Source organism: Prionailurus bengalensis, chromosome D3, assembly GCF_016509475.1.
Source record: "Prionailurus bengalensis isolate Pbe53 chromosome D3, Fcat_Pben_1.1_paternal_pri, whole genome shotgun sequence".
NCBI lineage: Eukaryota > Metazoa > Chordata > Mammalia > Carnivora > Felidae > Prionailurus > Prionailurus bengalensis.
In genome coordinates this window covers 9898479-9914821 of record NC_057356.1, presented here as the reverse complement: position 1 = coordinate 9914821, position 16343 = coordinate 9898479, and the positions used below count along the sequence as shown (strand labels likewise).

General features: G+C 49.0%; 1 protein-coding gene across 5 annotated transcripts in view; it reads left to right on the top strand.

Moving 5' to 3' along the window:
* HECTD4 (HECT domain E3 ubiquitin protein ligase 4) overlaps positions 1-16343 on the top strand; it is a 193138-nt gene that overhangs the window by 154608 nt on the left and 22187 nt on the right. For all 5 annotated transcript variants that reach the window (XM_043557648.1, XM_043557646.1, XM_043557647.1 and 2 more), the window contains exons 53-60: positions 2420-2557; positions 4017-4153; positions 6715-6875; positions 9992-10173; positions 11346-11551; positions 11856-11986; positions 12526-12731; positions 14528-14707. In XM_043557648.1, coding sequence (XP_043413583.1) covers positions 2420-2557; positions 4017-4153; positions 6715-6875; positions 9992-10173; positions 11346-11551; positions 11856-11986; positions 12526-12731; positions 14528-14707 — 1341 coding nt within the window. The remainder of the gene's footprint in view (positions 1-2419; positions 2558-4016; positions 4154-6714; positions 6876-9991; positions 10174-11345; positions 11552-11855; positions 11987-12525; positions 12732-14527; positions 14708-16343) is intronic.

Sequence of the window (16343 nt, the reverse complement as noted above, 5' to 3'; positions counted from 1 at the left end):
ACCTCCTGTGACCTGGTGGGATTGCTGCCGACCCAGTTCCAGGGCAGATAGTATTCTCCTCTTCTGTCAAGAGTTTCAGGCAGAGGGAGCAACGTTAGGAAAGACGCTCAGTGGGGGTGAGCTTGGGTGATTGGGGGGACCAGCAAAAAGGCCAGGCAGCAGGTGTGGCCGAAGAGGAGAGCACGAGGGAGGGGCAGGGACAAGCGTTGGGTGCGTGAGGACTGTGGATTTTATTCTGTGTGAGACAGAAGCTGTTGGGAGGTGGTAAGCAAATGAGCCACGTAATGCGATGTAGGAGATCCCAGAGATGATAAGAGAGTTTCTCTTCCCCATTCATTCTCAACATCTGAGCGAAATGCCCTTTTGTGTTCTGCCAGAGTGCAGAACACATCTTCTGCTCAGACAGCTCGATGCCAGATTTCGTCGCTGCCCACCTTGGAGCACGCGTGCAGCCATTCAGAGGTGGGAGGGCTTTATTCTAGTGGCTTTTATTCAGCCATTAATTCATCACTTACCCATCCCCACATTCAGCAAGCGACTCCCAGGCATCGGGCCCCTGGCTGGGGAATCAAGAAAGCCTCTGGGAACAAGACGGAGAGGGTCCCCTCTCTCACCGCGGATATCCCAGGGGGCAGCAGCAGACGACATGTGGTCAGGGCTGGGCGGTAGATCAGGAGGCCCCAGCATGTGTAGGTAGGGCAGCCCGATGCAGCCTGGCTTCTCTACCTGGTGTTTAAGCAGAGATCTGGAGCTAACTCGCCACCAGCAGGCTTACCGTGAAAAACGTGAAGCGCCGTTTGTCCGGGCGGGGGGGGGGGGGGGGGGGGGGGGGGGGCCTGGTACTTCCTGCTGTTGGGAGAGTAAGAAAGGGGGAAAGAATTCACAGTATGCAAATGGAAAGTTCTTATGTATGATCATTGGTTGCTGTGCCTTTATTTTGACGAGGTTCTGCTTCAACTTGGATACCTTTTCTTTCGCCCTTTGGTGCCGGAGCCATCCCTGGTGTCTGGCCGAGTGTGCCGCCTCCTTCTCCACTCCCAGTCGGTTAGGGGGAAGTTTAGACAGCACAGCAGAAAATGTGATCATCCAAAGGCGGCCCCTGGACCAGAGGCAGACTGATGGCTCCCCCAGAAGTACCTCTGGCTCCTGTGGCGGCATCCTGCCAAGGTGTTCTCTCGGGTTCCATCCGTGTGGCCATGACTAGTCGTATGAACTATATTAATCCAAACATAAAAGATTTACCTTTTGAACATACCCTCCTTCAGTGTAGCAGTGGCAGAAGTGAAAAGGAGGGGTGCGGGGGGCTCGTGGTCCCCGAAGGACCACCTCTGTGCGGTGCATCAGCCTCCTGTTGTCAGGTCCCCAAGGAAGGTTAGCGGAACGACCCCCGCACCGAGCGTGATTGAGCTCGGCATTCTCCCCGTGTTCCCGGACTCCTGCTTAGTAGACAGCAGAGGATTTCTTCTCTTCCCTTTTCTTTCCCTTCCCTTTGGAAAATGTTGCCAAGATTATTTTTCCGCAGTCTTCCAGTATCAGGCCACATTTTGGCTTCTTCTGACAATTCTTTCTCTCAGCAGCCTTCTCTAATTGCAGCCTCCTCAACTGTGCTCAGAAAATTGCTGTGCCTTTTCCCTACAGCAAGGCTGGCAAATAAAGGAGTAGGAGGCGAGTGTGATGGAAATAAGCCTTGTGCGAAGGCAGATGTGTCCACACCCGTATCTGTACCCACACTTCCTGAGCCGCGTGCGAGCTACGGCGGCAACGGCAGACGGAGATACTGTACCCGCCTCTCTGTGCTCCCCGCGGTGCCATCTCACCAGGGCTTTGGAGACTTGTGGGCTGGGTGTATTAATTAATAGTGGCTGTTTGTGCTGAACATAATGATGTGTTCTCCCTCTGGGAAGGAAGAACAGGGCGACTTCCGGTACTGAGTAGAAGCTGATGTAACTCTTTCGTAAGCAACACGTGTTTGCTGTAGTAAAAATCACACACAGTACAAAAATGAATAAAGTAAGAAAGAAACCTTTTCCTCACTTCCTTCTTACTGTCCGTTTGTCCCGTACTTAGTTCTTAGGTCCTCGTGCAGCCATGCCCTTTGTGTCCGATCACTTTTAACCGCTCTGTATTGATAAATGATCTTGTTATTCCTACTTTGGGATTTCCCAGCAGTGCCGCAGGAGGTGTTCTTGTATCTTTACGCACCCGTGTTTGTGCTTCTGTGGGAGAGATTTGAGAGGTTCCTACAGGCAGGGCAGTGAGTGTTTTAAACTTGCTAGACCCTGCACAGTCACCTTCCTCAGAAGGCTCTGTACCCCCACAGACGGTGTTGGGGAGATTCTCTCGGTATCAGTCAGTGTCGTGGTTGATCTGAAGACCGGGTCCTCTTTGGAGAGTTTCCAGTGTGGTTAATATTTTTTAGGCATGGTGGACATTGCCCGGCAGACGGTCGAATTCCTGTACGAGGAGAACGGTGGCATCCCGAGAGACCTGTATCTTCCCACCATCGAAGACATTAAAGACGAAGCAAACAAGTTCACGATTGATAAAGTTCGAAAAGGTTTTGCTTTCCCTCTTACTTCACCTATGCAACTGTGTGTGGAATGAGAAGTTGGGTTTTCGCTCGGCCTCAGCTGGCCTCCTGTCCATGTCCCAAACTCGCCGGCATGTGCAGTCAGACGGTGCACTTATGCAGAGGGGGATATGGGGCGTGGGTGGAGGGTTCCAGGTAGGCCTGGTTAGATCATGGCTGCTGAGCTAATTAACCAGGAATGTGTGGTTGCCCTGTGCTTTTTAGAATTTTAACAGAATGTGTTTGTTCCTTTGATTAAACATCTGTTGCAGATTTTGAGGAAATGAAAATCCAGGAAAGCACAGACAAAAATTGAAACCTCTCATTATTAGCCTTTCATAAAAATATCAGAGTATCAGGGACAGGGGCAGAAGTGTATATTTGCTTTTCTTTTTTTTCTCTTTTTTAGGTATAATTCACATACCATAAAGCTCACCCTTCTACAGTATTCAGTTTTTAATATGCTCGCAAAGTTGTACAACCACCAAACCATTACCTCTAATCCCACAACATTTTCATCCTCCAGAAAGAAGTCCTGTCCTCCACCATTTCCCATGTCTCCTTCCCCTGAGCCCCATTAATTTACTTTCTGTCTCTCTAGATTTACCTCTCTTCTGGACATTTCCTATAAATGGAGCCCTACAGCATGTGGTCTTTTGTATCTGGCCTCTTTCATATAGCACAGTTGTTCAAGATTCATCCATGTTGTAGCATGTGTTAGTACTTTATTCCTTTTTATGGAAAAATGATATTCCATTGTATGGATAATACCCCATTTTTAAAAATCATTCATCAGATGTTGGACACCTGGGTTGTTTCTAACTTTTGGCTTTTATGAGTAATGAATGCTACTGTGAACCTTGGCGTTCAGGTTTTTTGTTTTTGGTTTTTTGGTATTTTTTCCAGACCTATGTTTTCATTTTCCTTGGGTACATATGTGGGAGTGGGATTGCTGGGTCATAGAATAAGTTGAACTTTTTGACTTCTGGATGGTTTTCCAAAGTGATTGCAGCATATTACATTCCCACCAGAAATGTATAAGGGTTCCAATCTCTTCACATCTTGCCAACACTTACTATTGTCTATTTTTTTTTTTTTTAATTACAGCCATCCTAGTGGATGTGGAGTGGTACCTCATTGTAGCTCTGACTTCTGTTTCCCTAATTCTAATGGAAAATCTTTCCATGCGTATCTTTCACTTTTCCTTAGAGGAAGGTTTATTCAAATCCTTTGCCGATTTTTTGGTCGGCTTCTTTGCTTTTTATTATGAGAGCTCTTACAGCATTTAGTTGTGTAATTTTTCAGACCGAGCTTTGTCCCTTTTTTAGTTGCAACCAAACCGAGGTATTGTTGGATGCTGTAGCGCTGTCTTAGGCCCTGAAATACAGGATCCCAAGATGACAATGGTATTTGCTTCTGAAGAAACTTCTTCCTCTGCCCTCCTCAGGTCTCACGGTGGTGACCCGCTCTCCAGACAGCAACAACGTAGCCAGCAGTACTGTGGGAACTGCTCTGCCCAAGTTCGCCATCCGAGGGATGCTGAAAACCTTTGGGCTTCATGGAGTCGTGTTAGATGTCGATTCAGTGAGTAAAACAGCCTTTCAAATACACGGAGACTTTCGTGTCCAGACTCCAGGTGCCTTAAAAAGCGGTCACATAGATGGATTACTCCCCAACTAGGGATGAAGAAAGCAGGCCGAGTGCTCACACCAGCAGTTTGCCCGAGGTTTTCTCGAGGGCCCGGATCCGGGGATCAGGGCTGATAGATAGATGATAAGCTCTTAACACTCAGCACTGTCAGCACCTTCAGACCACACTGCCTCCGCCATTATTTTCCGTCAGCCATGTTCAGACCGTCCCTACATTATACCTGCCCAAGTTCCAAGGGAAAACTCTCCCGTTGTCCTTGAGGAATGGGTGATCTGTCATTGTCGTGACTGTTACAGACGCAAGTCAAAGAAATAGTTTTATGATTCTGATCACGTCATCTCACTGGTCCTCTCAGCCTCAGCTTCCCGATATGTAACATGGATCTGTTAAATCCATGGGGCAGGGGTGGGGGGACGCGGGTGGGGAAGAAGGAACAGAAGATGCGTGAGGGCAAAGTCAAAACTTTCTTTTGAAAACAAGGTCCTGTGTGAAAGCGATGACCGTGTTTCTGAGGTTGCATGCACGTGCTGACACTGGAGAAGTTTCCCATGCAAGAAAACTGATGAATGCCAGTAGTTTAAGCCTAAGAGTCTCTGATGAAAAAAAAAAAAAAAAAAAAAAAAAAGGATCTGTCACTATGAACATAAACTAGAATCTATGTAGATAGAGATACAGATACAGACACTGGTAATGTTAGGTACCACTAATGCTTTGAAATGGAAAATTTTACATCTTTTACTGACTCCATTGTACTTCAACTTAATTTTGAATCATTAAATTTTTAAGAGAGGCTCTCTGACTGGTGGTTTACTAGGGTGAACTTCAGAAATTTCCAGGGGTGCCTGGGTGGCTCAGGCAGTTAAGCATCTGACTTTGGCTCAGGTCATGATTTCATGGCTCAGGAGTTGGAGCCCCGCATCGGGCTGTGTGCTGACAGCTCAGAGCCTGGAGCCTGCTTTGGATTCTGTCTCCCTTTCTCTCTGCCCCTTCCCTGCTCACGCTCACTCTCTCCCTCTCTGCCCCTCTCCTGCCTGTGCGTGCGCGCGCGCGCTCTCTCTCTCTCTCTCTCTCTCTCTCTCTCAAAGATAAACATTTAAAAAAGGTACGAAATTCCATTGGTGATACTGTTAATGTCCCACTGCCTTCTGATACACATTTCTGATCCTAGTTATCAGAAAGTACATAACTGACACTGGCTCTTAGCAACTGGAAATGTGTACAAGTAAAAATTTAGAAAAATAGAAATTTCTGTAAAATAGTAATTGTTATTGGGGCGCCTGGGTGGCTCAGTCGGTTGAGCGTCTGACTTCAGCTCAGGTCACGATCTCACAGTGCGTGAGTTCGAGCCCCGCGTCGGGCTCTGTGCTGACGACTCCGAGCCTAGAGCCTGCTTCGGATTCTGTGTCTCCCTCTCTCTCTGCCCCTCCCCTGCTCACACTCTGTCTCTCTCTGTCTCTCTCTGTCTCTCAATAATAAATAAACATTAAAAAATTTTTTTAAATAAAAAAAAATTATTTCTCCAGTAGTTTGATTCTTTTTGTTTTAGTAATCCTAAATAAAAATGTTTGTATTTGAATCCAAAATATATATGCATGAGTTAGCTCTTTTATTGCAGGAAAATAAAAAGTAATCAGGTTCCCTGCTTTTACAAAATTACTAACCTAAGAACAATGAACGTAAAATAATATGTACTGACTTATTACTGAACTATAGCACTGTTGTGTTTAAATCTCTATCTCATGGGGCGCCTGGCTGCCTCAGTTGGTGGAGCTGCAGCTCTTCATCTTGGGGTTGTAAGTTCGAGCCCCACATTGGGTATAGAGATTACTTAAAAAGTAAAAGCTAAAGGGGTGCTGGGGTGGCTCAGTCAGTTAAGGGTCCGAGTTCTGATTTCGGCTCAGGTCATGATCTCACAGTTTGTGGGTTCGAGTCCCACATTGGGCTCTGCACTGATAATGTGAAGCCTTCTTGGAATTCTCTCTTTCAAAATAAATAAACTAAAAAAAAAAAAAATCTAAATTCATCTCTAACTCATGAATACATACCAGTTAAAATTTTAAAACTGGTATGAGAAACCTAAACACACTATCAGTCAGTATTAACCATATATCTTTGAACTTCTAGATTCAATCAGTGACATGAAACTAACATTTATTACTACAAAACTTTGGGTTTTTTAAAATTATTTTTCAGTATTTATTTTATTGAGAGAGACAGAGTGCAACAAGGAGAGGGACAGAGAGAGAGGGAGACACAAAATCCCAAGCAGGCTCCAGGCTCTGAGCTGTCAGCACAGAGCCCGACGCAGGGCTCGAACTCACAAACCGCAAGATCACGACCTGAGCCGAAGTTGGACGCTTAACTGGCCAAGCCACCCAGGCACCCCAAAACTTTGGCTTTATATATAATACACATACGTGTGTTTTAAAACTTGGAGGGGAAAGCTCAGTGTCCAAAGAGTCCAACAGACATTTCATTTCCTTTAACTATTGTAGGTAAACGAATTGGTGCAGGTAGAAACATACCTCCGAAGTGAAGGTGTGCTGGTCCGGTACTGGTATCCCATTGACATGCTGGAAAGGCCCCCGGCGGGCTACCGAAGGACCGCCACCAACGGGCTGGTCACGCTGGACAATACCAACCTTCAAATTCACAGGTAAAATTGAGCCCTTCTTTCTAGGGGATCACAGAAATTTGCTTACTGTGTTTTGCCACATGTACCATTCATTCATTGTTGGCGAGGTTTCCTTCAAAGCTGAGAGGGGGAAGCTATAAAATAACGGCAAAATTGCAGGAGTTGGGAAGAAACGTGGGATCCCGTGTCACCCAGCCTGTGCCACAGGCGCTTGAGGGGTGGGTGGAGACGGCACGTGTGTGGGAAAGCTGTAAAGAGTAAGGCCAGTCCAGACACCGTGTGAACAGCCAGCTTATTTCTCGGTGTTCGTTCCTGAGCGCCTGCTTTGTGCCTCACACCGGGCAGAGATCTCCAAGGAAACATGTGCCCGCACTGTGTGGGTTAAAACCCAAAGACCATTCGTCTCTCTCCTCCAGTTCAGACCTTCCGTGGCTTTCCACCTCCCTTGGAGGAGAATTCGCCACTAACCTGCCTCACGAACCCCTCCGGGGCCTCGGAGCCTCCGCTCTCCACGTACTTTCCGCCAGCGCTGCTGGCCTTCCCGTGCCTCCTACACAGCCGCTTGCGTCCTCGGCAGCGCCTCGTGTGTGCTTGTCACTTGGCCTGGGGTGCTTTGTGCAGAACTTTGCACGGCTGTCTCATTCTTGTCATTCAGATCTCAGTATGTCCCCTTGCCGAGAGAGTTCGCTTTACCATCTAAAGTAAGCGCGGAGCCACGTGTCGTCATAGCACTGCCTTTCACTTCTCTTCCAGGACCGGAGGTTTTTGCTTGTTTTTAAAATTCATTTCTTGGGTTGTCTCCTCCTCCTAGAACGTGGGGTTCTTAAGAGCAGAGACTGATTCTTTGCTAGAGCCCCCGGTGCCGAATGTGGGCCCTGGCTCACATTGTAAACTTGAAATATCTATTGAAAAGGAGCCCAAAACATATGCTTGAGTATCAGTATGATGCTATTAAAAGCTTTTAAAGCTTTATTTAATCAGTTGTATTTTTAGCAAATGTCTCTGATAGATGTAATTAAGATGTAAGTTAATGACCTTTGACTAGCAGCTGAGTGAAAAGGCACAGTGCTTTGTAGAGTTTCAGGCAGGCTACAGATGTAGGATGTTTATTCTCAGTATTATGGCTGTGATCTTGGTATTGGGGGAAATAAGAACCATGCTGCATGGGTTTGTTTGATCAGTAAAGGACTGAAGGGGGCGCCTGAGTGGCTCAGTGGGTTAAGCTTCCGACTTTGGCTCAGGTCACGATCTCACAGTTCATGGGTTCAAGCTCCACATCAGGCCCTGTGCCGACAGCTCCAAGCCTGGAGCCCGCTTCGGGTTCTGTGTCTCCCTCTCTCTCTCTGCCCCCCTTCCCCTGCTCATGCTCGGTCTCTGTCTCTCTCTCTCAGAAATAAATAAATGTTAAAAAATAAATAAATAAAGTGACTGGCTTTCTGGTCCCAGTATGGATTGTCATCACAGGTATGCTGTGTGAAGTACTCGCGTGGGTTTGAGGGAGAGAACTTAGAAAACCAGCGGTAGAGGACTCAGCGGTGGCTTCAGAGACGTTAACCGTCTGCACGGTCAAAGCAGGGGCTGCCGGGCCGACCCAGAAAAATCTCATTCCGACTGCAGCCTGTGAAATCTGAGGAGAAAGCTGTTGGGGAGTCAGTAAGGACTTGGAGCTTGCTTGCTCAGACCACCTCTGTTTTGCTGCCCTGACCCTTCTGAGGCGTGCGAGTACACAGCCTCCTTGCAAGCAGGGTGGAAATGGGTGGAAGTGGTCGGTGTCAGACTCTGGCACGAACTGATTACAGACTGGTGGGGATGAGAAAGAAACCACCCAGATGCCACATCTTGGCTGCTGCTTGTTTATCTTCGTAGCTGTGCGAACTCATCAGGTATTCGGTGGCTTCATTCATTGCCGTTGTGCCCAAATCTGAGTTAGGACAGACCAGTGTTAAATTTAGTTCAGCTCAGTAGGCAACACAGAATGAGCCCTGATGCCTCCAAGTGGGTTTTAAACCGACACTTCCTAGAAACAGTAGGGCTGCTTCTAACTTGCTTTTTTAGCTTAGTGCTTAATACCAGGAGACTTTTTTCTTTTTTAATTTTTTTTTTTAACGTTTATTTATTTTTGAGACAGAGAGAGACAGAGCATGAACAGGGGAGGGGCAGAGAGAGAGGGAGACACAGAATCGGAAACAGGCTCCAGGCTCCGAGCCATCAGCCCAGAGCCCGACGCGGGGCTCGAGCTCACGGACCGCGAGATCGTGACCTGAGCTGAAGTCGGATGCCCAACCGACTGCGCCACCCAGGCACCCCCAGGAGACTTTTTAATAATGGCGACTAGCTAAAGAAACACAGGGAGGCTTCCCTACGCTTAGTATTAGATTATTTGCCAAGAGATGGAATTTTAAATGAGACTTGCTTAGTCACTAATCAGCTGTTATTCAAGGTGAATGGCAATTACTTCATAAACTGATGACACAAAAAACGTTCGCACTGGATATTTTTGAACCGCTTTAGTGAGCTGCAGTTCACATTCCAGATAACTCACCCGTTTAAAGTATACGAGGCAGTGGTATTTAGTATAGAGACAGGTGTGCGGCCACCAGTGCCATCGATCTTAGAACCTTCTCATAACCCTAGGAAGTAGGCCTGTACCCATGCTCTCCTCTAGCTCAGCTCTGTTCCATTTCAGTGGATTTGCTTGATTCTGGACAATCTGTATAAATGGAATCCCATAATATGCAGCCGTTTGTGTCTGCCCTTTTTTCTTCTTGGCAGAATGTCTTCAAGGTTCATCCACGTCGAAGCACAAAGTATTGCATCCCACTTACTGCTGAGCAGTATTCCACTGTGTGAACTTACCATCCCTCACCTGATGGACAGTGGGGTTGTTTCCACGTTTTGGCTGCTAAGAATAATGCTGATGTGGACATAAGTTTCTGTGGGGACCTATATCTTCATTGCTTTTTCTGTGGTGATTTCTGAGTAGAGAAAATCCAAACGTACTTTAACGTGGCTTTTTATTTAAGACCCCAGGGACTGACCTGGCCTACAGAACACAGGGCCAGAGGAGAGGCCTGTGGCCCAGCCCGTGCAGGGGCCGGGGCACCAGCACTCAGCGCCTCTCCCTGCTTTCCCCACAGAGAGCTGCTCCGGTGCGAGGCCGCGCTGGCCAGGCTGTACTGCCGCATGGCCCTGCTCAACATCTTCGCCCCCAAGCTGCCACACTTGTTCACCCGCCTCTTCCACATCCCTGCCGTCCGGGACATCACGCTGGAGCATCTGCAGCTGCTGTCCAATCAGCTCCTGGCCCCTCCCCTCCCAGGTGAGCCTCGGCTTTGCGGCCGCCACTGGCTCAGTCAGCCCAGGGGGGGAAACAGCCCCGAGGGTGAGCCCGGCCCCAGGCAGGAGCCGTGGTGGTGAGGTACTCGCCCGCCGCGTGGCACGGTGCCTTCGGACTCGTGGAGGTAAGCGGCCCTGAAGAGTCCCAGTGACCCTTGGCAGTGTTTTCTCACTCTGAAAAGTGCAAGTGTGCTACATGACGTATTGAATCCTTGCTATATTAAGCATTCATAGAGCTTCCCAAACAAACTGTGGATCAAGGAAAATTTAGCATTATTTGGGAAATCCCGTCACTGCACCATTGCCGCAGACGTTCTCTCTGGCATTATTCAAAAAGGAAAATGCTCCTGTTACCGAGCTCCTGCACAGCACACCCGAGTGGTTTGTTGTGACTTCGGGTGGAGCCATTTTGACGGGCCAGGTTGTGTGTATCTGCTGGACTTAGGGCCCTTGGCCAGTCCCGATGCTGTGTGTTGGTTCCCCCGGTGAACGCTAAGCGATGGATCCGCTTAGCCCAGTCCAAGACCGAGGAGCCCCTGCATCTTTCCCGGCACCTCAGCCTCCACCTGCTCCCCTCGACCTCCCGGCATCTGAGATAGGAGCATGGCGTGAGAGGGCGGATGGCACTCAAGGCCTGATGGCACCTCCCAGCTGTGGGGTCCCGGCCATGTGTGTGTGCTGGGGTCCCCTGGCCTACCCCAAGAATTCAGAAGCTCCGAAACATACCCAGAAAGCTTTAAAATGTATGCAGAAGAAGCTCTGCCCTAATGGCCTAACGCTCGCCCTACAGACTCCCTTAGCGGCTCCTTGGGGCCTCCAGGACGGGCCAGGGCACGCCAGTAGGTCAGGCTGTGGGAACCCCTGCATCGAAACTGCTCTACTTGTGTTTAATAGACTTGGGTCTCCACTTAAGATTTTTTTTTAGGAATCGGTTTCGTTGCTTAAAAGAAAGCAAAAATACAGACCACTGACGTGAAATCCCCCGCCAGCCCGCCGGCCTGCGGAATCTGATCGGCAACATCTTAGCCGAGGTGCCGGGTCCGAGCTGTCCCGGCCTGGCTCTCTGGACGGGTTGCTGGTCGGTTCCCAGGCTCTCCCTGGGAGCCATGGGCCGCTGTGGTTCTGGGGAACTTAGGTCTTCTTTCCTGGCCCCAGATGGCACCATCAGCTCCAGCTCCATCCTCCTGGCACAGTCCCTGCAGCACTGCGTGCGCTCCCAGAACTGCTCGGCCACAGACCTCTTCTACCAGGGCAGCTCCCACATAGTGAGAGAGTGGCTCAGCGTGGCCATCACCCGGACCCTGCACCAGGGCGAGGAGAGCCTGTTGGAGCTGACGAAACAGCTCTGCTCTTTCCTGCAGGTACCGGTCTGACACTCAACTCTCCCTGAACCGGGGTTGTCACCTTTCATTGGAAGGCTTATTGGTTTGCTGAGAATGACCCTCTCCCTTCCCCAACCGCCCCCGCCTTCCGAACCAGTCTCCTTTCCCTCGAGGCTTTCCCGCCTGGTCCCGTCTGCATTGGCCTTTGCCCCAGGTGGCTTTCTGGTCCTCCTGAGCCTGTGACCACGCATGCATTGTTGGCCCTGCCCCTTGCCTGGGAGTTGGGAGGTGAAATGCTCCCCTGTGGGTACCCTGTGCCTTTCCTGGTTAAATGTCTCTGCAGACAGCCCCGGAGCAGTTCCCCTCCGAAGAGTTCCCCATCTCAGAGTCCAAAGTCAACATGGACGTTAACTTCCCCGGGGCGGCTTTCGTCGTGGTGTCGTGCAAAGAAAGTCAGTCTGGATTCCGCAAAGAGTAAGTTGCCCCTTCTCCGGGAGAGGTGACCGGAGAGAAGAGAAAAATGGATTCTGGTGAAATGGACAGAAGAAAAACTCAGATTGTTTTTATTGTTTAATGCATACTATATTTGAAAATAATCTATAGTTCTTTCCATATTTCTGTGTTTTGGAAATTAGTCTTTATAAAGAACTACCTTCTAAAATATGGTGGGAATGGGGGCTCCCGGGTGGCTCAGTCGGTTAAGCATCCGACTTTGGCTCAGGTCATGACCTCATGGTTTGTGGGTTTGAGCCCCACGTTGGGCCCTGCGCTGACAGCTCGGAGCCCGGAGCCTTCTTCGGATTGTGTCTCCCTCTCTCTGCCCCTCCCCCACTCACACCTCTGTCTCTCTTTCTCTCAAAAATAAATAAACATTAAAAAAAATTTTTAATGGTGGGAATGACTCACAAATGCCCGATCCTGACCCTCCTTCTGGGGCCGAGTCTGCTCCCCATCCCTGGCGCGTGCGCCCGGACCCCGCTGACTCTCCTCCCTTCCTCTCCTCCACTCCTCAGCTCCTCCCTGTACAAGGCGCCATGGGCACGGGTGCTCGTCTACGGGCTTGGCCACAAAGTCAAGCGGAACGGCCAGCTAAACCTGATCGAGGCCGTGTGTTATCCGAGGGATGCATCTCCGGCCAACACCGGCCTCACGCCGCCGCCTACTGCCAACCAGTACCCCTCTGTGATCCTGTCCACGGACAAGGTCCACATCAAACTGGGTAGGTCTCTGAATTAGCTCTTGGTGATCAGCACAGCTTGAGGTTACTCTCTGCTCCCTTTCTCTTTGAAGATGGAAAGGATTTTGTACCTTGCTGTGTTCCAGTGCCCAGTCCATAGAGAGCAGAAGTGCTTGGGATAGTGTATTTTAGGGACAGAAGGTGAAGGGAGCGCCCTTCCTGCCCAGGGAGGACCTGCACCTGCTGCCTGGACTTCAGTGGACAGTTCCTTTCTTATCGCCAGTGGGTGCTCTTTAGAGTGATGGGAACAGAGCAGCCTTGTGATTTAGCTACAATACTCCCAGCTGCGTTTCTCAAGTTCTCCGTGAAACCAAATTCTCTCCGGTGCGAGTGGCTCCCCTGGGGTTCAGGCCACAGTGAGCGTCTGCTCCCTGCCCCCCAGTCTAAGCGGTGAACCGCCTGGTGGGAGGCCTAGTTGGTGTTGTCTCCCCAGCATTCTTTGCTAAGCCTGCATGGTTTTAGGTTGAGGTGAGGCTAAACCTGTGCCCTGGGGCCAGCTGACTGTCCAGAGCAGACACACAGAGGAAAGGACAACCTGGTCACAGACTTCCACCTCACTTCCTCATCACGTTTGATAAGAAAAGACGGACGTGTGTTTGTTAGACACGATGAAATGTATTAGAGGGGTGCCCAGCTGGCTCAGTTGATTGAGCATCCAACTGTTGATTTTGGCTCAGGTTATGATACCAGGGTCGTAGGATCAGGCCTCACATCAGGCTCTGTGCTGAGAGTGGAGCCTGCTGAAGATTCTCTCTCTCTGCTCCCTCCCCTGCTCATACTCTCTCTCTCTCTCTCTCTCTCAAAAAAAAAAAAAAAAAAAAAAAAAGGCAGGGGGTTGGGGCGGGGCCTTCAGCTTTTCCACAGCTCCTGTCCTTGTGTCTCTATGGAATGAAACAAAAGGAGACTACTTAAGTGATTTGGTTATTGCTAAACAACTTTATGATCTCATTTTATTAGAACCGATTTTTTCATAGTGTTTTGCCTATACTAGCTGTTTTTTAAACTTTATAATTATAAAACAGAAGTTCTCTATCTTCTCATTCCCCAGTGATCACTATATAAACACTCACCCCTAAGTGCAGGCCAGTCACTATGGTTCCTTCTGAACTTGTCCAGAGATCTCCAGGCACCTGGCGCCCTGACTTCTGTCTGGTCAGGACTTGTAGCGGGCCTTGGGGTACGGTGCAGGATACAAGGGGGGATCAGACCTCAGGGCCTTTTTCCTCTCACCGTTGCGTCTCGGGCCAGATTCAGGCCACGGCAGTGACATAGGGTAATAAGAGAATATCAAAGTCCAAGGCCCTGGTAGTGCTAGTCTGGGGCACCCCTAGCTGGTCTGCTCTGTAACTTAATTATAAGCTTAATGGTCTCACAGGGTTGCAGCCACACCAAACGGCTGATTATTTCTTTACCAAGATGGGAATGTTCCAATGAAGCACCTTTAGAGTCTGACTTAGTATTTGCATGCTGGGTCGTTCGGCTGGTGGGTGTCTAACCGGCTGGGGAGTGTCTCCTTACCTGTTCTCGTTGCTGCCCTTTGTCCCTTTGTTGTACCAACAAATGGACTCCTCGGAGGGATGGCCTCTGGCTCCTCCTGCACCTGCAGCTGATGGTCTGGAATGGGGGGGCGGGGGTTACGTTTCTTTTCCCCTCCAACAGATGAGCAGGTGGGCTTTCCGGCCCTGTTCTTCCATGCACACCTGGTGGGTCCTTTTCTTAGGTTTATTTTGGCTTCAGTGCTGCCAATTATGAGCCTTTCTCCTTGGCCCCTCTTCCAGGGGTGTCTCCACCGCCCGGAGCCGTGCTGGTATTGCATTCTTTGCCTCTGGAGTTCCCTCTGGCCATGGCCTTCGCGGAGCAGCTGCTGTCCTGGAGATTAGAGGATAGCGAAGGGAGATCCGAAGATGAGCCCGACACCATCCCAACATCTGTCCTCCTACAAGTGGTGGAGCTGCTGGGTAAGGCCTCCCTCCCCCCCCAGGATCGGGCCTGGGCGAGCTGGCTCAGTGCCAAAGGGAGGGGCTTGCACGCTGGTGGCCTCTTGTCAGGTTGCAGTCATTGGAAGAGGGCTTGCAGAGTGGACAGTAGGGTATAGCCTAGTCTTCTACACACGTGACGTGCGGGGTGTTTTCATTATTTTGAGGGGCAGCAACTAACCGTGAAAATAAGATTAATTTTACCATACTTCACTGTAAAACCCAAATATGTGCCATTTTTGTAACTTTGGAGGTAAAAGGTGGTATGGAAGTGAATGACATTGCAAAATCAAACATCATGACTTCCTAGTTCCAGAAAGGTTGAAAAGGGGGTGCATTTTGGGGCGCCTGGGTGGCTCACTTAAGCATTCGACTTTGGCTCAGGTCATGATCTCACGGTCCATGAGTTTGAGCCCCGCATCAGGGGCTCTGTGCTGACAGCTCGGAGCCTGGAGTCTGCTTCGGATTCTGTGTGTGTCTCTCTCTCTGCCCCTCCCCTGCTTGTGCTCTGTGTCTCTCTCTCTCAAAAATAAATAAACATGAAAAAACGTTTTTTTAAAGGGGGGGTTGCATTTTGGCAAAACTCATAGAATGGTAAACTTTAGAGTTTTACAAATGGTAAACTTTAGAGTTTGTGTAAATTTACCTCAAATTCTAAATAAATATTGAACTTCATTAATGATATGGCTGCTTAAGTGTTCAGGGATAAAACAGACTGATGTTTGCAACTTAATTTGAAATAATCAAATCCTAAGATAAGTTTCTGGATGAATAGATAGGTAGAAAGGTACATAAGAGCAAATTTAGCAAAATGGTAATGGGAGAACCCAGGTGGTGGGCGTACGGGCATTCACTGTGTAAGTAGTTCAGCCTCCCCATGTATTTGAAATTTTTTTATCATAAAATGTTGGACGGGAAATGATATTGCAGACTTAAATGCCCTCAGGGGTCAGACAGATGACGTAAATGGGGGAAATAGAAGGAAAGTGGGCCCGGGCACCTCATGTTCCATCAGACAATCACTGAGCCCTGCCACTCATTGCTGCATTATTTCAAAAACCGGTAATGCAGATGTTGATGTGAATTTTCCAGTTTTTATATGTTGGCAATGAAATCAAATTCTTTAAAATACACTGGGTGAGGGATCAGGGAAGGTGAGTGGGGAACCACTGTAGGAAGGAAATGTCTGTGACCAGCCTCCACTCACTGGCCATTTGCAGTCTTGGCAGAGAAGAATTCTCTCCAACACTGTCCTCTTATATAAATGGCAAACAGCAGAGGAAGGACAATGGAAGGAGGTCACATGAGCATCTGAGGGTGACCTTTGTTCTCTTGAATGGCTTCATGAGTGCCCACATGGCATGACAACCCTGAGTTCATTTCCAATTAAAGTTACGAAATGGATGCCTGGGTGGCTCAGTCGGTTAAGGGTCCAACTCCTGATTTTGGCTCAGGTCATAATCTCACAGTTCATGAGTTCAAACCCTGCGTTGGGCTCTGCGCCGTGAGTGCAGAGATTCTTTTCTCTCCCTCTCTCTCTGCCTGTCCCCAGCTTGTGCCCTCCCTCTCAAAAATATATAAACAAACTTAAAATAGTTACAAAACAGCATCTCCCCTA